General features: G+C 40.1%; 1 protein-coding gene across 1 annotated transcript in view; it reads left to right on the top strand.

The window, feature by feature from the left end:
- EHF (ETS homologous factor) overlaps positions 1–24943 on the top strand; it is a 33891-nt gene that overhangs the window by 2965 nt on the left and 5983 nt on the right. The window contains exons 2-7 of the mRNA XM_042038620.1: positions 15292–15391; positions 17834–18079; positions 18400–18459; positions 20796–20864; positions 20955–21023; positions 23981–24040. Of these exons, the coding sequence (XP_041894554.1) occupies positions 15295–15391; positions 17834–18079; positions 18400–18459; positions 20796–20864; positions 20955–21023; positions 23981–24040 (601 nt within the window). The 5' untranslated portion in view covers positions 15292–15294. The remainder of the gene's footprint in view (positions 1–15291; positions 15392–17833; positions 18080–18399; positions 18460–20795; positions 20865–20954; positions 21024–23980; positions 24041–24943) is intronic.

Genomic DNA, 24943 nt, shown 5'->3' on the forward strand with positions numbered 1-24943 from the left:
AAAAGGATTAAAGTTTTTATTGACTCAGTGAACTCAGAGAACTGCCCATGAGCCATGACACCTTTCCAGAATCAGTACTCAGCTTTCCTTCCTTGTTCACCCTTTCCACACTTTTTAAAAATATGTGTAACGTAGTGTCAGGACCAAACCAGGGAAACTTTTCACTAACTATAATGCAGCCTGGATCTGTTCTGTGGAGTCTAGAGTTACATGCTTTCTGTTGCTGTTAACTTGTTTGAATTCAATCCTCACAAAATTGTCTGACCTCTTTCTGCAATACTATGAATACCATCTCTGTGAACTGGGGTGATGACCTACTGTACAGAGAGACAGGTTGGAAAGTGGGTGCTCCGGGACAGACCTGTCTGACTTAAAAATTTGTCAGTGTGCTGAGATCAAGATACAGATAGAGATGCATGATCCCTTCTTAATCTGAGGCAATGTGCCAACCCTTTATAGGATTTTCTGTGGGTTTACAGGGCTCTCTTTCTCATCAGCCTTCCTACAGTTGTAAAGTAGGTATTCTTGCTGAGGTATAGGCATTCCTGCAACAAGCAGCACATAAAAAGAAAACGGCCACAAGCTTAGTTGTCATTTGTCATTACTAATGACACACAATATTAGGATGTGGTGGAATGAAATGTGAAGGCTTTGTCGTACACAAGGAAATGAACAGAAACATTATTTTTGTAGCTAGCGTAGTTTGTGATGTTTAATGAAGTAAGGTCTCTGTTCAATCTCACAGCTTCATTACTACTGAATTTCAACCATAAACTCATGGAATTTTCTTCCTAATAATAAGTGCCTTGTGAGCATTGGTGAAGTTCAACACCATCTTTGGCAAAGCGCTCTGGCTTCAGCTGCTCAGCCAGCCCAGTGTTCAAGGGCACTTCAAGATCTCTAACCACAAATGTCTGCGTCTGTCCCTCACTGTCCCTGCCTCAGCACACTGCAGCTTACTTGTATTATGGTCTCTAATGATCCAAGGAAGTATTTCTGTAAGTTTTCAAGAGAAGGGTACATTGTAAACTTGGTAACAGTGAAACTCATGGTTAACACTTCTGATCGAAAGGCTAAGCAAAGAAGGATTTGTTCTCACAGCTGGTATACAAAAGAAGTAAGGATTGATTTGGTTTTTGTGGAAGTCATCAGGAAGTCATCTTAGTGTGAGAGCTCCTTTGAGCTCTACTGGGGATGCAGTTTGCACCAAATCCCTCACTGAATGCCTAGAATACTTGGGGCATTTGTTGGTCATTGGTCTACAGACGGGTGAGAATGAGTAAACATGGAGTCATGTAGCCAGTGGAGCAGTTGACAGGCATTTGGCATTTTGCATGTCTCCCTCTGAGGAAGAGCCCTCAAAGGCTGCCTTTCCAAAAGGTGACATTGCACATGGTTATCATTACCTATTCCTCTGCTGATCTTGTGAAATGTGCTTCACAGGGAAAAGTATGAGAACTAGTAGACACAACAGCCAAGTGGAGCTGGGTAATCACTGGTTATAGACAAATAAGATGGGGTAATAAAAGAGAATTGCTTTGTGGTGGTGGAAAGAAAGTAATTCTACCTAAAGGATCTACAAAACTTTAGAGTAAAAATTCCTGCCTAGTATGGAGGAAGGATACAGACATAAACATTTGAGATATTTTCTCATCTCACAATCAGATGCAGCCAGAATAGTCTCCTGAGCACCTGTAAGTCTGTAAGGATTAAGCAACTATATGTAAAAATATGTTCTATTGCCTAAATTACTAGTGCCATCATAAGAAGAGTTGGTTTTGTTTTTAAAACTGTTCCAGGTAACTAATTTATGTTGCTATATAGTTAAAGAACCCTTGTAAAACTGCCCAAGATGCTATGGTCAGGAATCAGACTAAGTACATGATATAGTGACTACCCCTAAACTTTCTTAATGATTTTTGCTGCAACATGTAATTATTATTACACAATAATTTAAAAGCTTGCATCTTGATGATGCACTTTCAAAGTATGCTTGGTTAAGCAATTGTCTTATAGATTGGAGGGGCTTTATCAGGGAGTCAAATTCTGACACACTCAAGGGTGCTGTTCTCATCTCTTTTGCAGTGAGATCTAACATAGTACTCACATAAAAGACTCTTAATATTCCCAGGCACCTGCCCTGACAGAGGAAGATGAAAAAGTTTTAGAAGACTGAATTAATAGGTGATTAGATAAGTAAGATATCCTCATAGACTTATTAAAATTGGAATGTACAAAATTAAATAGATGCAGTTTTTTTCTACATTTAGTGACTTGCAGATATTCTTACCCTCTCTAAGACTTTTAATGATGGAGCTGTAATATTTTGTAACAACAGGTAGAAACTTCCCTTCCTTCTTTAAAATCTTAAATGATTAAATATTTTTGGGCGAGAGTCAATCCCATAAATTTCTTTGTCTGCGTGTTGCTGATTCCGACAGTCACAGCAAACACTCTGCTTTAAGTATATGGAATTATAGATTCATTTAGGCTGGCGAAGATCTCTAGGATCATTGAGTCCAACCATTAACTCAGCACTGCTGAGTCTACCAGTAAACCAAGTCCCTAAGTGCCATATCTACCTGTATTTTAAATATCTCCAGGTATGGAGACCCGGCCACTTCCCTGGCCAGCCTGTTCCAATGCTTGATAACCTTTTCGGTGAAGAAATGTTTCCTAGTATTCAGTTAAAACTCCCCTGGTGCAACTCAAGACCACGTTCTCTCATGCTGTCACTTGGCACCTGAGAAAAGAGACTGACGCCCAAACTCCTTTCAGGTAGTTGTGGAGAGTGATAAAGTCTCCCCTAACCCTCCTTTTCTCCTGGCTAAAAAACCCTAGTTCCCTGCCTGTGGGTTTTGCCCTGTGCTGCAGTAGGTTTTTTTTGCAGGAACACGTGCATGGCCTGAGAGCTGGGGTGCCCAGGGCTGCCCTTCTCCAAACCCTGGACTATTAGCAGCACATCAAGGCATTAGCCTTCCTTATGCTATGACACATCTTCAGTATTTAAAAATCTAATGAAGATTTAATCAGTAAAGATAAAAAAAAGGACAAAAAACTTCCTAGCGTGTGAAAGTAGCTGTTATAAGGATCTGTGATAATACTTCTTTCCCAGAACATTGTTAAAACAGGTATAATTCCATGCTAATAAATCTAATTTTTGGGGAAAATAGTTGTTTGAAATAGTCTGAAAATATTTTTATTGGTTTTGTTGAGGAAATCTTTTCCAGTTACATTGACAGCTGAGATACACAGCAGTACAGGGGAGCAAAAAGAACTGGAGGGAGCAAGTTTTTTTTTCCAATTTCTAACTCCTCCAGCCTCCCTCCTATAGACCAGCTACAAACTCCACAGTTGCTCTAAGACGTGGCATTCTTGTGCCACAGATAGATAATTGAAGATGAGATTTTAATCTGTTTTACTGGTTACAGGATTATGATGTTATGGAAGGAAACTTGTCCAGGTCAGTCAGTCTAACTAATTAAAAGGCAAAAAATTAAAAAGAGGGGAAAAAAGAAAAGAAAATTTAAAAAAAGAAAAGCAAAAGAAGTAAGCAAGAAAATGAGGAATAAAGGTATTCAGTGAAAAAGAAGGAATGGGATCACAAACTTCAGGTCCTGGTTTGGTTTTGAGACAGTCAGAGGCTGCCTGCATTTCAGGTTTAGTGTGGTTGGGCTCTGCAGAGAGTTCCCTGGTCACCATATGCACAACAGCCATATTAGGTGAGTTTATTGCTCCCAGCGCAGCTGCTCTGGGGTGATATTACTGCCTGTGTGCCTTAGTTTTGTGCTTCACATTTCTGTCTTTTACAAACAATTCCACATGACAGAGTCGCACATTTGATACTTGAACAACCTGAATATAGGTTTTTACATGTCAGTTAATTCCCTATTGCCAGGGAACTTTCTTTTAAAAATTCCTTTCTTTCATTGTGATTAAAAAAGAATATAAAAGAAACCCAAACAAACAACAGCAAAAAATCCTAAACCACACAAACAAACAAAAACCAACCAATCAACCAAAAAAACCCTAATAGACAAACAAACAACAACAGCAAAAAAAAAAAAAAAAAAAAAAAACCAACAAAAAAAAAACCACCAAGGGAAAAAACCTATAAAAATAGCCACAGTTTCACAGAACAGAAATTTTGAATTTCAGCCAGCTCTGCTTAGGAATTTCTAGCTCATTTTCAGGATCATACATAGGTCAAGGGCAGCTTTTTTGATTTAATACTTCAACTGTAGATTTAATTGTTTGGCTAACTTATCATTCAAATCTCTACTAGTCACATAATAGCCATGATGCATAGAAGAATCTTGGTTTTAGTCTGAACAGGTCTCTTTTTGTCTTGAGAATTCTTTCTCTTGTTTAATACCTTCTCTCTGCCCTCAAAAAAACCACATTCAACTTAACTCATCTGCATGTTGAAAGATTTCCTGGAGATGTGATGCAGTGGGTAGCAATGGAGCTTGAGCTGCAAGACAGGAGTTGGACTGACTTCTCCATTGACTTGTTATGTGACTTAAGTGAATACTTTCAGCTCAGTGTCTCAGTTTTCCTATTTGTAATGTGGATGAAATGCTGGTTCCTTCCTTCGTTTCTGTGTTTTGTGCTATTTACTGCCTTTGCTGTGTGTGCGGACTCTTCCTTCTCTGCTCCATGGTTGTCAGTGTTTCAGGAGTTCTTCCACCACCATAGATGCTGTTAGAGTAGATGAGCCCTGCAGGCTTAATTTTAAGGAGAACTTAAAAGTAGCTCAGTTCCCAGCTGAGTACCTGCTTCTCATGGACTCACTGTTTTTTTTCCCTGTGAAATAGTAGATTAAGAGTTGGAGTGCGTGTGGGTTCATATGGGAAAGCAAACCCTCCCAGTCTTTCAGGTTTTCTTTATCTCTCAAAAAAGTTCCTTTACTTTTTACACTTAATTTGCTGCTTTTTCCTAGTAATTTTTGAACCACTGTGTCTTAGTTGCTTTTTCTTCATGTATTTTGTATGATACTACTTCTGACTTTAGTCTTAGAACAGGGTGTTACTTTGACTGGTTCCATTGATGGAAAAGAAAAATTTTGAGTTCTTTTCTGACACCAGGTTATTCTGTAGCAAAGGACTACTTGTGAAACAGGAGAGAGTTCACATAAGAATTGAAAGAGCGCATTTGTACAAAAACCCAATGAGAAAAGCTCTACCGTCAAACCGGCCCCGGCTGTTGAGGCAGATGCCTGGCTTTGCTTTTTTTGTTTATATTCCAACAAATCAAAGCTGACCTGTGTTGTTATCAGAGTAGAGCAGCAGGTGCAAAAAAATAACTCTGCTGCCAACTCAAACGAAAGGGTAAGACTAATACCCTCTGGGAGGTATTGAGGAGATAACAGAGCCATGCCAGCAACTGAATTAACGGCTCTATTTACGGTGGGTTTTACTTAATAACCTGCTCCTAACACTGACACATAAATACTCCATTGTATTGTTTAACGCAACCTCTGGAGAAATCAATGGAAACAGGATGGGCAGCTCTTGCTGTGCCAGGTGAGAAGGAGCAACGCCACAGAAGCATTGCTCTTCTAACCACAGGCAGGAGGGAGACAAGGAAGGCGTTCTCGGCTTTTACAGAAGTGGGGAGACATCATTTCCCACAACTGCTTGACTTACCTGTAGAAAGTGGCTACAGAGCAAGGAAACCTCATTCCCCCATTTTCTGGTTGCTTTTAATAAAGGCAGTGAGCATAAATAGGTGGTGGCATATATGTAAAGTACTGTTCCAGTGCCATGTGGCTCTGGGAGGCTCACAATCCTGGTAGCAGGGGGGGAGTAAGCCTGCTGCCACACCCAGCAGTAAAGCAGACAGCTGTTGTGCCACCCCTGGAGTGGGATGCCAGGAAAGTGGTCTTGCAATCTGTTACTCTTTTCAATACAATATGAAGAAACCGCATGGATACAGCTCGGCTCCAAGTAAATGTTTACTAAAAACACGCAAGCATGAAAGACTGAGTGGTAGGCAAAGTAATGGTCTGACAGAAGCTTTCTGAAACAGGGTCAGTGAGCTCCACTGGGCTGTTTCAATGATAGCCACCCACTTGGGGACAACTTCCTTTTCAAACAGAGGCTCACCTTGGGATACCTGGTAGTCTGGGGAGGAATGCAGGGCAAGCAGGCGTCCTGGATGAAGCTATCCCAGAGGTGGGATCAGCAAGTCCCAGCTTGGTACTGGGGAATGGGGTAGAGGAGTTAATAGCCAAATAAACCCTCTCTGTCAGCTCTGCAGAATGACCCTTCCCACCATGAACCTTGCGTTGCCTCTGCTACATCTCCTCTTTGAAATATGCTTTTCCTATCACATCTGCAAAAAGTATGATCATATTGTGGTTAGTCAGGCAGTGGGTTGTAACATGGTATAAATACTTCTATCAACTAGGCTGAATCCCCAGAAAGCTGCATAGTTTAGCATAAAATTCTTTATGCTTAATTTCCAGCTTCTCTGTCCTAGTTAATTTGTGCTGTGACTCTCACATATTTAATGAAGAAGCACAATCAGTTTGTTGATTGAATGAATCAATTAATGTAAAAAGTAGTAGTCCAAAGGGAAGATTTGCACATTCCCCAAGACACTTTGCTGTTTTGGGTCTCCATCCCAAGTTCCTTATTCTGTTTGGTTCTCACTCAGAAATCAGCCCTAAAGAGGAACCTTGCAGTTTCCAGGCAGATGCCCTTTATTAAAACAAAATATATGAAACAGAGTTTACAAAAAGGCGAAAAAACACAATTGCTTTTTTTTTTTGAAAGTAGGCAAATTAGTGGTTGTTACTGTTGAAAACCAGACTAGTCCCATAGCAAAAGAGAAGTGCTGGTGGTGATAGTGGTTGAAGTAAACTTCCACATGAAATACTGGCTGCTGCTGCAGTATATATCCGAGTGGTTGTTATGTCAGCAACGAGTCAGCATCTAATGAGAGCCAAACATGAATACAAACACAATTATTACTGTTATTATTGTCATTATTCACTAACAACTGAACAGTCACACAGGCCATATTAGCAGTATGGAAAACAGTTCCCTCAATATGCTGTTAGTCTTTAAAGCAATGCAAAGAGAAGCTGTCGTGGAAGGTAGAGGGAAGTGGTTGGGGAACCAGAGCCAAGGGAAAAGGAGAAGGTGTTAGAACATGATGGTAATATTTTGTTAGCTGATGAGGTTCACGCGTAATTATAGACGTGTGGCTTGTCAAGTTACAGGGCCATCTAGAGTGCTTTTTGGCCATTTGTATATTTAGTGTATTGTAAGCAAAAGAAAGGTGTTTAGCAAAAGGAGATTAGGGAGATGAGTTGGCTCCTGGTTAGAGGAAGGATGTACCAGAGAGATAGGAAGGACATGAAAGGAGGTGTGAAGTTGTTCCATGAGGTGTGGTATTAAGTGCTGAAAGAAGAATAAAGAGCAAAGGCAGTTTTTCCCATTATTGTGTTTCCAAGACACTGTATCCCTGAGGGCTAACCTGATGAATCTATGGCAAATGACTTCTAAATATTCAGGAAAAAATGGTTGACCCAAATTATCATGAACTTGCTGAGGTGGTGCAGACAGTAATGAAAGCATCACTATATACCAGTCAAAGCCAACTCTGAAAAATGAAAAAGAAAATAGCCCACTTATTTTTGGCCAGTTTTTAGTGAATCTGTCTACGTGTTCCAAACATTCTAAGAATACATTACTGTGAGTATAATCCAAACATCTATCACAAGAAATAATTTTTTTTTCTTGACTCTCTTTTGTCTCAGCTCCATGATAGCAATTTCACTAATATTATATGGATCTGTGCACAGAACTTCTGCAAAAAGGAGGAAGAGTTTTTTGACAGTAAAATAAATGATGATATTATTCTTTTCATATTCAAAAACTAGTGGCATGGCAAGAAGATGCACATCTAGCCTGTGATGTGACGGAAAAGCATGAGTCTGAAACACCAGATCCTTGTTAAGTGGCAGGTTCCATTTCACTGTTTTCTCTGCTAAAGTAACATGACAATGGGTAAAATTTGCAGAAGTGCAAACCTTTGGTAGTTAACACTGTCAGACACATCTATGCCTCGAGGACTCTCTTCACAATCTGCCTTCTGTTTGCTTCTGATTTAGAAAAACAAACAAACAAAAGCCCTCCTGTTTTAAAAATCTTCCTTTTATTTTCATTTTACTAATGAGTACCTTGAAAATTGAAGTCAGTTCATATGAAGATTATTGGGAAAAAAAGGGGTCAGGGAAAAACAACCTATGAAACTTTGCATATAATCAAGTAATTTTTTTTTCTTGCATTCATAAAGTGAACTTTGTTCTCTCTCAAAAAGGAAACTGAACTATGGTTTTGTCTTTAAATTACATCGTTAAAAGAGAGATAAGAACCAAACCCAAACCCTGGAGCAGAGGGATAGCTCAGATACAGATCTAGATCCTAACTTTTCTACCCAAGGTTCTCTTTAGTTAAAATATATATGCAAGATTTTGAAGCATCCATATGAACATGTTAAAACAACCACCACATATCTCTTACAAAAGTTGCCTTGTAGTGCATCATGAAAATAAGATCTTTAGTAATAAAATATTCCAATCAAGCTTTATTTGATTTTGTTTATCATGATCCTATCTGTAATGTAGGTATATGTTAAACACTCCTTTTCTATTCATCTTCCTTTTTCTGGTCTTTCAGTTTACCTTCATGTATACATTTAATATACAAGGTTCAAAGAAAACAAAAGAATAAACCAAAGTCTTCCTTTCCAAAAGCCCACAACAGTAAATGATCAAGGTCTCAATGTGGTCTCTGAAAGCTCACCAAGAGCTCACCAGTTTTGCACATGCAAAGGTGGGTTTATGCATATGAACCACAGCTGTATACTCCAAAAATACGTAAGCATAGAAACATGCACTTCAGAGAGGTGTAGTAGGAAAAAAGATTAGCCCCAAAGGCCCGAACCAGAATCCTGAATACTACGAATTTTGGAGATTATTTAGAAAATTTTATTATAAAAATGTTTCCTTGAATTTTATAGTCATAATGTGATTCAGTAAACAGGTTTTGTTACTATGGCCCAAAGGCACATGAGGTGGATTAAAAATGAAATGCATCAAATGCTCAGTATGTTTTACAACAAATACTGAGTGTGATCAGAGTGTTTCATCATATGAACTTTCTTCAAAGCTTTCTAAGAGTTTTTCAGTTCTCTTAGTTGTGAGTCTTGAGGTTATCATCAAACAGGTCAAGCTGCATAGATTGTCACCTCAGTAGTACCTTGTGGGCCATAGCAAAGCGGTCCAAAGTTGAGCTTTTTGTTGTGAAGCAGATGCCTGTGAGTAATCAGCCTGCAGATGATTGTTTCCCTTGAGGCTTCTTTCTGCTCTATAGGCACTATAGGTATGGAAACAAGGAAGTGCGTGATAGCTACAAGTGGATCTACATGGCCAGAAGAGATACTGACACGCTGCAGAAAAGGTCACATCTGAAAGTGAGCCATGGCAAGGATGCTATCTTATCTGGGAGTCTGGCGCAGACACCAAGGATGAACCTGAGACCTTTGCAAATTAGACAGATAAAGATCATAAGGCAATCCTTGGGTCAGCCATAGCTGTATGTATTGACACACTGGCTCAGACCAGGACCCTGGAGCCTTGGTAGTAATGCACATTAAATGAAAGGGAATAAAAAACCCCATAGCAGAAGACCCAAAGCTCACAGTAGCATGCAAACAGGCTTTCAACATTCATATATTCAGTTTGTGCCTGCCCTTACCACCACTGGAGATGTAAAATAGCTGGTTGGAATGCAAAGCAGCTAATTGATCATATACATTACAAGTACAAGGCATTTATGTTTCCAAAGTAGCCATGTGTGTAAAACAAGTCCACGTGCTGTGTCGTACATGTCCTTTGTGATGTTTTGAAAACTCTGCCCACTTAATAGTCTTTTGATTTTTCAAGAAAAGGAATAAAAATCCAGATTTTGTTACTCTTCAGTTGCAATTATCACTTGGTGTTATTTATTTTAGATTACTGTGTAAGTCTTTGACTATAATCCAAGATGCAGTAATGATCTAAAATATTTAACATACTCTGTAGATACTTGTTCCATAAACTCCAAGCCCTGAAAAGCAGGGATTGTGTCTTCACTGTGTACATAACACACTTCAAAGAAAATAGGCCTGGGTGAAATCTACATTTGAAGTTCAGCCATGATGGTAAAAGGGGAAAAATGGGGAAGAATCCCATAGGTAAATATGCCAAAAGAGATCCACCCTTTTGGACACGCCAGGAGGAGCTGCACTGAGCTTGTCTCAGCTAGAAGTCACTCCTAGACTTTGCATAGCTTACAGGTGGAGTCATGGCTTAGTAGTTTCAGTCTGTTTTGCCCTAGACATCGTTGTTGTGTTTTGCGCAGAGTGCATGGCTTTACCAGAGGGATGGCTGGAGGCCCCCTTCCTCTATGGGCCCCTTTCCCCTATGGGCTGCCCTTCCACGTCCCCTTAGTTCACATCACAGCTGTGTCCATGAGCAACTTTACAAATTGGTATAAGAGCAATCACTCTGGTTGTACTACTTTAGGCTTCAGTCACTTTCTCTGTACCGCTTATTTGCCTTTCCTGTGTTCAAAATTTTCGTGTCATTTAATATAAGCTGTTCTTGAAAGATTCTGGTTCAAAGAAAGGAGAAACTCTTTATGTGGATGTTAAGATTCATTGGGTTGAATGTGGAAATGGGGATCAGAGTAATTTATTTTCAGAGCACACCTGTAGTGCAATAAAATAATTCGCATAGAGTGCACTATACAGTGTTCAAGGTTCAAGGATTTGTAAACATGTTTTTCTGCAATGCTGCATTTGCTCGACAGGCAGGCCATGGCTCCTTGCTCTTTCCATTGCCACTGTTTACTCAGAGTGGTCAGGTGGTCATGGAAGAGAAGAAGAGCAGAGCAAATGACCTCCTGCTACAGCCAAGTTGCTGGGTTGTGGCTCAGCCAAAGCTCGTCTGGACTCCAGTGAGAGCTTTCACTAAGAGAGGCCTTCAGGGTTTGGTCTTAGAATACCACCTGATATAATGAATGTAGGTGAAAGAATTGGTTTTTTAAAATGCATTAATCCCTTATAATAGGACTCTCTCTCTGGAAAGAACTTTGTTGAACACCTGTGCACAGCTATATTTAACTGTGCTGGTTGAGTAAAGTGTTATTTGCATAGTGTTATAACTCCAGAGATGGCACCTCTTCAGGGGAACAGAATGGGAATGTGTGTACAGACACTTGCTGTGCACAGACATAGACGTGTGTTATGTGTATAAAAATACATGTGATTATATACTCATATGATATTTCATATGTGATTTCATTTATAATGTACCATGTCATAGTAGAGGGACAGATCTCAAGACTTTTTGTATTATTTGCCAAAATCTCAGCTCAGCTAGAATCCCTTTTTAACATGGTTTCCAGAGGAAATGAGGCTTTCGTGGTTTTTCTGTCTTTTGGCTTTTACATTTGGCCTGTAACAATCTTTGAGTTTGATCGCCAGTTTTAATTAAATTTGATATGGGGATAGAAGTCCCAGAGATATGAAGTTTTTACAGGATTAATGAAAACTGGCTGCCAAGTACCGAAGGAAAATCCATTAATACTCGATCTGAAAGAAAGAGTGACGCTTGAGCTCACTGCTTTTGAGACAATGAGATATTATGAATGCCCCAACCGTGGGAAAAACTTCAATCGGCACTCACATCTTACTAGACACTAGAGAATCCAACCACAAGATACACATTCATAGGAAACCAGGCTTCATTAGTTACACAATTCACTTTGATATATGGAATATAATTAAAAGAAAACTGAACATCTTATGTGTCCTTCCCCTTGAGGTTTCACACCCTTTAACCAGGTTTGTCTGTACACTGGGGAGGTTTGAGCTTTTGGCCCTGAACTAATGAGGAACGTGCTGCTTCCAATATCCTGACTCAAAATCTTTTCAAGTATGGGATGAGACACTGCTGTAAGCATAAAATCTTCCATGAATTTTTAGCAAAGAAAGGCATATACAGGATCACATGAAGAAAATACCACTTTAGTTTTCATACAGAAAATATTGTTGAGCATAATGCTGTATGCTTCCAAGCAAAGGTGTGGAAGTTGTTAGTAGGACTTTATACTCCTCCTGAGCAAAGTGCTAGAATGATTTCCAAATAAGGAACACCCTTGCATAATGTAAAGGAAGTGACCTGAAAATTTTCAAGACACCAAAAAACTCATTCCTTGAATAATACACAGAACTTTGGCAAAGCTTTGGTTAAAGCTAAATCCAGTCCTCTTTCTGTGATTAATGTCATATAGTAAATTCTCCCTCTTAGGCACAATTGTTCCTACAGGTGATACTGGAAATCAATTAAGTTATTCTGGTTGAGATAATTTATTTAGCTTCCAAAACCAGGATGTGTTGATTGATTAAATTGTAAAGCAAGTTTCATGGACATTATTTGAAAAGAATATTAATGTTGTTCAGGGATATGGTGAAGAGCAACTGTCTGCTAGACTGTGACAGGGAGAGGACATTTTAAAGGAAAATAACTAAAATCCAAATCTCGGGAAAAGGCTGTTAGAGTTCTTTTCAGATCTCTAACATGCATTGGTTTTAGTTACTGCTGGGGTAAAAATGCAAGACACATGATTTGGTTTATTTAACTATCCATAGCTTCAGTTGTTGAGTCAAAGTGTCATCGGATCTTTTGGTTTGGAAAGTCACCTGATTAGTTATGAAGAAGAAAGAATTAACTGAATTTTCAGGACAAAATTACACAGAAATCATTTCAGTTCATATGCACACGTTTCCCCAGACATACTTGTAAGCCTTTCGCACAAGTTATGAAATCTGTGTAGGATCCCAGAAACTACAGAAGTTGCGGAATACAAAACCACATAACACAGCACTTGCAATTCTGAGATAGCTTCTGTAAATGTGACTTCAGATCAATGGATTTAAGTTATGAAGTGCATGTTACAATTTTTTAAAAACAAGTGAATTCAGCAAACTAAGTTTCTAAGTGTGTTTTCCTAAACCTCAAGTTTTATAGTTTTCCTGGAATAGCTGGTGTGCTACCTCACCTCTATTTGATACTGTAATAAGGTCTTTTTCATTAATATTTCATTCATTCATACCTAATTGTCTTTAATGATTTAAACCAAAGTTAAAGAAATAACTTGTTACGTCATCAACCTGTACAGCCTCAGAAGTGTATGTATTGACTGTCAAACATACATTATTGCTTAAAAGTTCTTATACATCAAGTATATAATTTAAATAAGCTATAGGCTGAACACCTTTATAGGCATGATATTGAATTCAAATGCTTCCTCACACCTTCTCACTCACGATACTAAGTCACTTGGCCTATACACAGGGCAAAAAAATGTCTTCTAACTTGTAAAAATATACTGACTGATGCGATAGTCATCTTTCATTTGGCCACAATGGGGCAAGAAGTATCTCTCTCAATTTTAAATATTTTATAACCCCATATACCTACGATAAGAAATTAAATCCTCCTTGCTGGTGGTCACTGAATCACAGTTTGGCTAGAATTAAAAGTGGAAAGCAACTGCCAAATCATCCATGGTTTGATTTTGCCATTCTGTGTAGCTACCAAAAAAAAAAAAAAGCCCTAAACTAGTTTATATTGTGAAGCACCATTCCCTGCCCTGTGATAAACTTCCTTAAACTTCCTGAGGCTTTGGCTTTTTAAGCAATTGTCAGTAACCTCTCTCTCTCCCTGTCCCTCTCTGAATATATAGGGGGATAGAGGGGTGGGAGGGGAGAAAATAGATACTTGTAACTTTTAAGTTACATGATTTATTTTAAATGACAGAGGAAAAAGCCAATCCAAGTCCTTTCCAGATTGCTCCTTTAAAACCGAGGCTCTTAAGTGTTTCTATTGACTCCTTCTCTTTTACCAAAAAAGGTTGCTGGCATGAGCTTTTACGGGGTAGAGATGTGCTCTCTGTGGATGTTTTTTCACTGGCCTCAGTAGATAAACAGCCAAGACCAGTGACTTTGTCCTTCACAAGTCCATTTTGTATTTCATAACCTTTTTAATTCTAGGGTGAAGGCTGGTTGCATGCACATGCCATCCTGATGTCTAATGTTTTGTTTTTACAGACTTTGCGGCTTTCAGTATTTTTGAACAGGGGCTTGGTTTTGGTTTTTTTTCCTGTGCATATAAGAATTACAATCCAAAGCCTTTGTAACATTTAACAAATTACTTTCCCAATCTCCTCAATAATATCTTCGGTTATAATGTATGTTTTTAAACTTTACAACTTCACACAACTGAAAGATAATGTAAAACATCAAGAATACTCATCACTGGGGAATTTCGTATACTTTCATTGGAATGATTAAACATGGGATAAATGTAATATTTTTCTAGAATATCATACAAGTAGGGGTTTTTGTTAAGTATAAAAAAGTAAAGGACAATTTTACTCATGGTGCTAATGCTAAGATACACGGAAAGGAAAGTTTGCTTAAAAGAGGGAATACTGTCTTGTGGGTGGTGTCACTCTAAAATATTGATTCTGTTGTAACAGTGGCTGTCTCATTTACGAGATCTTTGACCATCTGATTTATTTGGTGGTTTGAAGTGTATGATCTGAGATATTTGTTACCAAGAAGTGTTACAGACACTGCTGACACAGATCAGATAAGAAACTGGGTCAGCTGACAAGATATTCCCGGGAAGGCTACCTCCCTGTAACATTATGTGTAGCCTTCTGTGCAAAGGATTTTCTGAGCAGGGGGTGTAGTCTACTGTATAGTTTCATTTGCAATTATTGAAAAGTTCTTCCTCTCTCCTAAAAAAAAATAAAAGAAAAAAGAAGAACATGTTTAAATCATATTTCTCTTTAAAGCAGAAAAAAAAAGCGCAAAACTGTTTGGTGTTTCATTTCTCAAAGCTTGGCAGTTTTTGTGTATTGCTCTGTCAGGATCCTTGTCTTTTCATTCGGCTTCTTTTCTGATTACAGATTATTCATTTATGGATGGGCAGCTGTAGAAACTTGCTTCTTGCATATGCAAATTAATCATGGTAATGTTTATCATAAGGAGATTTTGTGGCAGTGGAAAAGGGGTTGTGTCAACATGTTCTTGATTTCAGTTGTATCTTCTTCTGCAAATGGAATTGGCCTCCTTGCTTTACCTTCAGTGGATTTCTTTTTTTTTTGCCATTTACCTCTTGGACTAGACACCGCTCACTAAGCAAGCTGTTTGATTCACTTACAGATCATGATTTTGGAAGGAGCTGGCAGAATGAGTATCAATTCCAGCAGCAATCTACTCCACCAGCAGCCTTCCTGGACAGATGGATATTCTACATGCAATGGTAGGAGGAATTCAACTGCTCTGAGCCGTGTTCTTTTTAGGGAGGCCAGGGGAAAGGGGCTGCTACACCTTTAAACATGTACAAGTATTATTTAGTAGTACTAAATTACTGGAGTTTCACTTCTGGTAAGAAAAATTTCCAGTTGCTGAACTTGCAAAAGGAACCAGTTTATTGTTCATTTCCTTACTGGCTCTTTTTCTTAAAATTTAATGGTGTTGAAAGTGCCAGAAATTCTCTCTTCTCAGTCCAGAATCCTTTCTCTCATACCTTTACCCCTTGCGCTTGCTCTGAACCAACATTACTCTTTAATGCTAATCACCCCTCTGGCTTTCCAGGGGAATAGTCTTTTGCTTCTTTGCTGTATTTGCCTTTTCTGCTCAAATTACTAGATAGCTTTCTAATTAGACTGGCATTAGAGCACTAGATAGCTTGTGGCTTGTGATTTTATCTCTTTTTTTCTACTTACTGTTTTCTGATTATATATCTGTGTACATAAAAATGTATTCATATATATTCTCTCAGTATAAAAATATATGTATAAACCTATATCTTTATGTATAGTGCTTGACATAAGTTTAAAATTCTTTTCATTATTCAATGGACACATAAAACTTAAAATCTAAGCAGACAATCTCATACTGCAGTTATCCTTCTAATCCAAATAATGCTGCAACAAAAGTTACAATTAAAGTTCCCACTTAATGAAATGCTTATGCTTTTTTATGTGTAATTTCTAAATACGCAGGAATACATCAACGTGTGCTTAATGAATGTGCCTCTCTGTCTATAACAGTGTCATAGAGAAAAAAAGTTCTATCTGAGTTTCACTTTTCCCACAGGATTTCATGGGTGGAAACGGTAGGGGTCTATGTCAAATTTCCAGTGTGAAGCTCCTCAGGATTCACTTATGTTTTAGAGAGACAGGAAGCTCAAAGCTCAGACCAGCCTGTGCAGTAATTCACCACTTCACTTACTTTTTATCTAAGATACTTTTTTCCTCTCACTGAAGTATCTTTGCTAACATTAGGATTCTAGTGGCCTCTGAAATCACTTTACTCTTCTGAAGTGATAGGAATACAAATCAACCTCCTTTTCAGGGCATATATGACAGCTCCAGCAAACCTTTTTTCTCTGACATGCCACACTTTTAATACTTTCCACACTCATTCCCCAAATCCTTCAACAGGAGGATGAAGAACAGTCCTGCAAACTCCCTAAGTTACTTAACACAGGCCTTGTTGGCTAATACTGGTAAAGAAGGCTAAACAACTGTGGGGATTGTTTTTGTGTTACCTGGAAACTGTGTCCTGTATCTCAGCAGAAGAGACCTGAGGTCTAGTGCACCTGAGTTAAGGTGATTTCTTAAAATGTGCCAACTCTGATGCTTGTGGTCCTCTAGCAATATCCACTGTTGTCAGTATTTCTTGCTGTGTGGTTAGTCTTTTTCTAGAGGAGACTGGGAACAGATTGCTGCCATATCTTGGAGTGGGGCCACTGCAGAGCTAGGCCATGGCAGTCTCTCCTCCTTCTGCAATCTCTCATTCCCTCAGCCTTAAACACTTCATGCACTTGTGAACATTTTATCTCACCGTCACCTCTGTCTGGCCTAGTCTGTTTTCCTCCTTTCCCAGGGAATAAATTGCACTGAACTCTGTGAGGACAGACCAAAGCAGTCCTGCCTTTGCTCTTATCTTACATAATGATCCCATCCCATGTACAATTTCTTCCATTTGCACATGTAAATTATTGTCATGCAATGACATACAACTGAGAGCAGTTTAAGAGATTGCCAAGAAAGGACTCAGACATTCTAACAAGAACATTAGACAGCTTCCATAACTAAAAATGAGTTTTACGACTACATTCAGAAACCACTGTACATAACTACAGCAATAATGTGCATCCATCAGAATGCCAACTCTGTCATGAAACAATGGCCCACACTGATAGGCTTTTACCATGGAGCAGTATGAGAGTGCTTTAGCTTTTAACCTTCCCTTTTCTAACCCCACAATTCATATTCAGCTCTTACTAAGTTCTTACTCAAAGAAAGTTTTCATGTTACCTTATGAGAGTTTTGGAAGGCTTTTCCATCATTTTCTGATACAATAAAATCATTTTCCCATATACCCCTTTTCAACAGTACTTCTGTAATGTATCCTCCCTCAGAGAATTTTGGAGTATTTAGCCAACATTAAAAAGTTAATTCCTGCAAATCAGTCAGCCAAGACGTGTAATGAAATAGTGCCCAATTTTTAGTTGTAGAGCTGTGGCCAAAAGCCCCGCAATACCTTCTCTAGCAATAGCTACGGAGCCAGTGTTAAGCACTGAGAAAAGCATCTAGATCTGTAGACTTCCAACGTGTGCAGTTTGGCTATAGATCTTTATTGCTGGTGACTATTATGCTATCAGAGAGAGTAAATATTTTTTTTTCTTTTCCAGTATCCAGTAGCTTCTATGGAACCCAGTGGCATGAAATACACCCGCAGTACTGGACTAAGTTTCAAGTCTGGGAGTGGCTGCAGCACCTCCTTGATACCAACCAACTGGATGCCAACTGCATACCTTTCCAGGAGTTTGATATCAATGGGGAACATCTGTGTAGTATGAGCCTGCAGGAATTCACTCAGGCAGCTGGGACAGCAGGACAACTGCTTTACAGCAACCTCCAGCACCTAAAATGGAACGGTAAATAGATATTAGAGAGAGACACATGTACAGCGGTCTGAGTTCTGAGATCTTCAGAAGTCACTTACGTTCCCCAGAGACCTGCCTGGCAGATTATATTTGCTATGTTTTCTATTTGGCTTACAGCTCATTTACTGTATTGCTAAATTTCTTAGATATGACTTAAGGCAGAAATCTGAAGGACCAAGAGGAGACAGTATGTTTCCCATTCCAAAAGCAGCCCTCTGGCACAGGTGTAGAAGTTGCTGCTTGAAGCTAATACATTTGATTCCTCTGTGCTCATTCTCATACCTACTATCTGCCAATTTGCTTTCTTGCAGGCCAGTGTGGAAGTGACATGTACCAATCTCATAATGTCATTGTGAAGACAGAGCAAACAGGTGAGTAGCAGTTGGGTAAATTGTCTTTTGAAAAGGGGGGACCTTCCAAGAGAGACAAATAAAAATGGCATTAAAAATGGAAAGTGTATTGTGCAGAATTAAAGAAGTAATACAAATGTCAGTCAGTGCCTACTTCTGACATTTCAGGTAATACCATGTGCATGTGGCCACTTTTCCTGGGAAACCTCTGCAGTATCAGCAGTCTACACTGATGTTCAGAGTTTGGACTAGTTTGAGGAGCTCAATGGAGGCAGCTTTGTAGAGGACTTCATTCTATGCTTATTTCAGCAGATTTCAAAACAACTATTAACAATATGCTCAGAAGAAAGAAAGAAAGAAAGAATATATTGTGCTGTTAATGTTTGAAACTGGAGGACATTTCAAAAAAAAACTGCTTGAAGAGAAACCAAAATGTTACATTTTAATTTCTTCATGTTTCAATGAAACTGAAATTCAGGCAGTAGTTTGCTTTGATCAAATCTGCATTTTTCCTGTTGCTGTTCTGTTTCTGAGTGTGTTCATAGCTAGATCCCTCTCCTCCCAGGACTTTGTTTCACTGAGAAAAGAACTTCAGCTTGGTTCAACCGTTCTCTTTAGGCACAATTATTTTCCTGGTTCCTTTGCCAGATCACAGCTGTCCATATCCACACACTGTCTATCCCACTAATCCCAGCCTCTTTGTATGTAGGTGTGTCCATGAGCCACGTTTTGATATCTGCTGGCAGAACAAATACAGATCTGTTGCATGTGGCATCTCCAACAGATACTGTCAGCCTGTTTATCCAACTAACCTGCTGGAGCCCAGCCTTTCCAGCCAGGGACACTATCCACCTTCTCCTTGCAGCAGGCAAGGATTGCAGTCTGCAGTCCACTCCTGGCCTGTGCCATATGGGAGCTGTGCATGAGGCAGCCTCGCTGCTTTCCATAGAGGCAGCTCCAGTAATCCTTTTAAGTCCCCATTTATGAGATCCTGGTATAATACTATTTCCTCCTCCTACTAGAGATGAGGGCAAAGTACCTCAGCTGCACATCCTGGAAAGGACTAAGTGATGGATGGTTCCTCCTGGATGTGCTGAGTCAGGAGTGGCCTGGTAGGGCTCTGGTGATGCCAACCACGGGCAGTGGGAGTGGGCGCTGCATGTGGGGGAGCAGGAATTGTGGATTAGGGCTGCTGGGCTCCTTGTGAGGCAGCAGGGACAGCGCTGGTGGTTTTGAGGGGAAGCCCGGCTCACTCCAGTAAATCATCACAGCTGCAAAGACGTGGATACTGAAAAAGGCCAAAATGGGAAGGTAAACACTGTCCCCGTGTTCTGGCTGGGTAAGGCCTGTTTTCAGAGGCAACATTAGGCAGATCAGGTGTCCAAGCAAGCAAAGGGTGTGTGCTGTTGTAGGAACGCAAGCTCTGGGTGCCCAAACATGCAGCTGTTAGTTAGCATGCCTGCTGAATTCCTATGTCATAAGTGGTAACGTAGCCAAACATGATGATTTACCTGTAACTCATTTTGGGGTTTTTGATTTCATTTATATGAACATGAAAAAAATTAGGTTTAACCTAGATTTGAACTTTGTATCTCATCCTTTTTGACCTAGTTTCAAAAGAAAAAGAGATTTTTAAGGCTTCTGACCTTAAAAATGCACTGTGAAGGAAGTAATTTCCAGACCAGTGTTCAGGTCATAAAGACAATACTTCTGTTTTGCTTATATTGATCCATATGACCAGAAGGTCACTAAAAATTATTCCTCTTTAATGATGAAGGTGGTTTTTAGGCTAAGGATGGGGACTTGGTGTGCCTGGAATAAAATGGCCCTTCATCTAGGATTAGGCTTTGATGTTTCTCACTATGTGCTTAAACATGAAGCTCTGTTTCAGAGAGGACTTTCGAGTTCTACCATTACAGAAATAAGTACTCATCATAAGCATCCTTCTGTTTTACTAGATATTTGAGAACACTTTCATCTCTGTGGCTCCAATGCACTGTCACAATCATCAGGGGCTGAGAGTTCAGGACTGGATTGGGTAGAATTAGAGTTGATCTGGCATAGGAAACCTCCTCCAAGGCCAGGCATAAGTGATATATTAGTCAGGAAAAGGAAGAGCATACTACATTATTTCTGGAAGTCTGTGCTTTGTGTAAATACATTTGCCTGAATATGCAAAACTCCATGCATAATTTAAGTGAAAGGTAATAATTTTGTACTTAGCCCCTTCACTTCTTGGTTCCCTTGACAACTTTTTTTTTTGCACATTCTTAATTGTCTTTGTGCTCAATACTTACCTCTGTGCTAAAAAATTTTCTCTTAGTAATCTGATTTTCCTTTTGGTCCTTTGCCTTCAGATCCGTCATTGATGGTGTCCTGGAAAGAAGAGAACTATCTTTATGACAGTGGCTATGGTAGCACAGTAGGTAACTAACATCACAATACTTCGTGCATTCTGAGATGGCTTTATTGTTGTCTGAGGCTATTAGTTTAAACATCTTCTTTTTAATTCCCAGAGTTATTGGACAGTAAAACATTCTGTCGTGCTCAGATTTCCATGATGACACCTAGTCACCAATCTTCTGGTAAGAAACTTGTAATTATATTTTTAATTGTTTGTCACTTGTCCCAGAGCTACCGACATGCAATAGTCTCTGTGGTGTTCTGTTGTAGGATTACATCTGAGCCTCCCGTAATTTTAAACTAAGCAATGATGATTCTGACAGATTTATTAGCTGTCATTATTACAATAGGTTTCTTTAAAGAAATACTTCTGTCTTCTCTCTGTCAAGAGAGAGATGATCAAATAATCTATAATCTCCACATATCTTTTAAAGTGACTGAGTCAAAGGGGTAAACTCTAGTGCCGGAGAGACGAGACATTCCAGCTACACCATGCTTTTCTGTGGTATGGGCAAACGAGTGCCCTATTCCCCCCCAGAGGTGCCCGTGATTCATGCTGAGTAGGTTGCTGGGTTTGGGGCCAGGTCCGGGTTGGCTGTGGGCAGGCACCAAGCCCCGTGCCCAAATGCACCGGCACAAGGGCTTCCTCCTGCAGCCTTTCTCAGCTGACTGCAGGGTACTCACTGAAACTCCCTTGCCTTCCATGAGGGAGAGTAAAAACGTGCCTGCTAAAGGGCAGGAGAAAGGGCAAACCTGTTTGCTGTAATGCCTGGTGAAAGCGCAGTCTGTTCACACGTGTCAAAGGCCCTGTGGGCCCTGTCCCAGGGGCTGGCACCAGGCCGGAGGTGGGAGAGCGAGGCAGTGGGAAAAGAGTGAAGCAGAGATGGCAGGGGAGGAAGAAAGTGGGGAGGGAAAGGTGGGTTCTTCTTAGGAGGCGGTTAAGCAGAGATCTGAGGGAGAAAGCAGTGGAAGTCCTGGGAGGATAAGAAAGGAGAGCACAGTTGCTGTAGACGAGGCCTTGCCCTGGGGGCAACCCTGTGCTTGTGCATACGGGCAGCAGCCCCGGCCCCTGTGCCCGCCATCCCCTGCGCCTCCAGCCTCCAGAGCTGCATTTGCCACGTGACATACAGTTTAAACTACTGCTCTCAGCTACAAATTAAAAGAAAAAAAAGGAGAGAGAGAAAACTTGACCAGAAGAAAACCACAAAACCTTAAAAAACTCCAACCAAACACCCTGTTTGCTTTCTCCACCACCTCCGCCCACTCTCACAAGATGGCTACCGGGATTTCAGGGCTCTCTGAAGGGCTGGGGACGTGTCCGGATCCTGCCATGGTGTGTCTATCCGCTGACTGCTTAAGCCTAGAGCTAGGGTGGCACGCCAAGGGCACAGCCTCCTGTAAAAACTAAATTTGTATATCCCGTAAAAAAATGGCTCATTCCTGAGTCATATGCAAATCATGTGTAACCTTTTGTCAAAAGTTTTGCAAGACGGCTTTGTTGAAACTGCATCATAACTCTTTTCATCTGTCAGGCCTCAGCCTCCTAACACGGCATGTTCGAAACCAGTCTCTGTGTAGGAGCTGTGGCAGAACAGGAGGCTATTTACACAGCTAAAATCCAGAATAAATCACTGGCTGGGCAGAAGGCAACTGAAGTTCCAAGAATAAATCTCCAGCTAAGCAGAGCATAACAAACATTTGCAAGCGAATTGTGGGATTTTAAAATGAGAAGGATTTATATGAGGGCAAATAAAGAACTGGGTCCTGCAGTCCGTACCTGGAGTTCCCACAGGCTTTTAATAACATATGGGGAATCATAATCTGAGGAAAGGCAGTGAAATAAGCCTCATTTTACTTCCCCCACACCACACCCCCCTCCAAGCTGAGTGAGGTTCAGGCTAGCTCATGCTTTTCGAGAGTGGGAAAGCAAAATGACTCAGAGCACGTTTGCTGCTTGGGGGTCAAGGACAGTAATTTATCAGGCGCAGAATAGCAGAGGTTAGGCCCATCCCCATGGGCCTTGTTCAGTTTATGTTTCCAGTTATGTATGAATAAAGCAAGTGTGTGAATAACTTTGCATCTACCTTTTCACATGCAGTTATTGCAGTAGCTTGTGCAAATCTGACAAGTTTCTATGCAAATAAATATTTCCTGTGAGTCATTTTCCCATGCAAATGCCTGGTTTCCATGAAAAGTATGATAATTGTGCATTCATAGAAGCTGGGAAAACATGCGTGGGACCTTAAGCTTTGCTTTATGGGATTCAGGGACAAGGTATGCTGAAAAGCAAACACAGAAGGGGCTCCCTCTCAGGTCTATCCCACAGATTTTGCGAGACTTAGAGCAATCAGATGAAAGCTATTCATTAAGTACAAGAGCAGAGCCAGGCTGTGGTGGTTTGGGGGCGGGAGGGTTGAACGTGCAGACTGCGAGGTAGGTTACAGTCATGAACAGGCAGAACTTCTTTTTTTCATTTCTGAAGAAATGCTTGTGCCAGAAACTCTATTCCTCCTCTGTCTGGCTGCAGGTGATAAAGTACCATTGATGAGAAATGGCTTGTTCCTATGGCTCTGAGCCACAGAAAAATATATGCTTGTCCTGCTGCCAAAAACTCCTTCCAGCGCAGCCCCTTTCCCCCACCCTGCCCCCCTAAACAGCAGTGCTGTGCCAGTTCATTATGTTTTAGTCAGGTAGGTGTTCTGTGCATTGGTACCAGCACATACATTTCCCATTAGATCATCTCTTCAGGAACAAATAAGCCCCCAAAGATACGTGCTTCAGCAAAGACTAAGATAATGGGACAATTCAGGATTCCTTTTACAGATGTGATCATCCTATTTTTCTCTCTCTCACACATAACATGAGGTGAGGTATTTGTTAATCAAATTTACGTTTCAAAAGCCAAATGTTTACCTCTGCATTCATTCTTTATTCATCAATGGTCTCTTTGAGAAGTGTGCTGATTAACATATAGTACAGAAAACAAAACTCTCCCTCCTCACTTAGATTGCCTTCCGAAAAGTGATTATCTTTAGAAGAGATATTTGTTCTTTTTTGTGGTTTTATTTCTTTCAACCTGCTAGTCAGTGGAAAGCCTTTCATCAAATTTACAAATAGCCTTCATTTTCTTTCTCTGCAGACTCTTCAGACGCAAAAAAATCTCAAGATCATACCCCAAAGTCGCACACCAAGAAGCACAGTAAGTCAACATCCATGCTTATGATGGTGGTTAGTTGATTGAAGGAAAAAGAAACAAATGAAAATCAGATCCTATTTGAGAGGGAAGAGGAAGTATTTTGAACACAAAACTCATTAAATCATTATTGTGATTCAATTCTCCAATGATCTGACTGTCTAGTACTGCTTGTTTACATCATTTTTTGACTCAATATTGTTAAACTTTTCAAATTGTTTTTATTGGTGAGGACCTATGGGGAAGCAACCAGAAACCAGCTTCCTCTGCCCTGTGTTGAGCTGGGCCGGTGGAGTGGAGTAGAGGAATGATGAGGAAGGCCCAGGATTAAATCAGGAGGGCCTGTGCGTGGGCACAGTCATGCTCGTGCCTGTGCCTGCCAGGTGCAGCACACACCACAGACCCTGCTCAGCATCGCCTTGCAGAACTTCTCAAGCATGACATCACAAGCAAGCACCTATCCCTCAATCTTACCATGCTATCCCCTGATACAACAGTCTTTCCACTCCCTTCACCTACATTTTCTGCTAGTTTTTATTCAACCTGACGCTGGAGACAGGTTACCATAATTGTGATTTCTGTACATCATTCTATTAATATATTGAGATTTTTTTATGCTGAAATATCTTGTGCATGTCTTTTGCATCCTGTGCAATTCCCTGATTATAACAGAAAAGCTTAATATTGGTCTTTCGCTGCATTTTGTGGTATTTGGGTTCATCCTGTTTCAGTATGACCTCCAGATTATTTCTCTTCCTGACTCCTCTTTTTACTCTCTTCTGCCACTTTGCCCAAACAGAACTCCTGAATTTTATGTCTGTACACAGACATCTGGGTGAGTTTTTTTGTGTGTGTATAATAAGGTTGTTACTGAAAGGATTAGACAGGACTGGTCTGCAGAAAGACCTG

The sequence above is a fragment of the Corvus kubaryi genome, unplaced genomic scaffold, assembly GCF_017639235.1.
Source record: "Corvus kubaryi isolate FWS band 111438036 unplaced genomic scaffold, C.kubaryi_AGA036_p1.0 37392, whole genome shotgun sequence".
In the NCBI taxonomy this organism is placed as follows: Eukaryota; Metazoa; Chordata; class Aves; order Passeriformes; family Corvidae; genus Corvus; species Corvus kubaryi.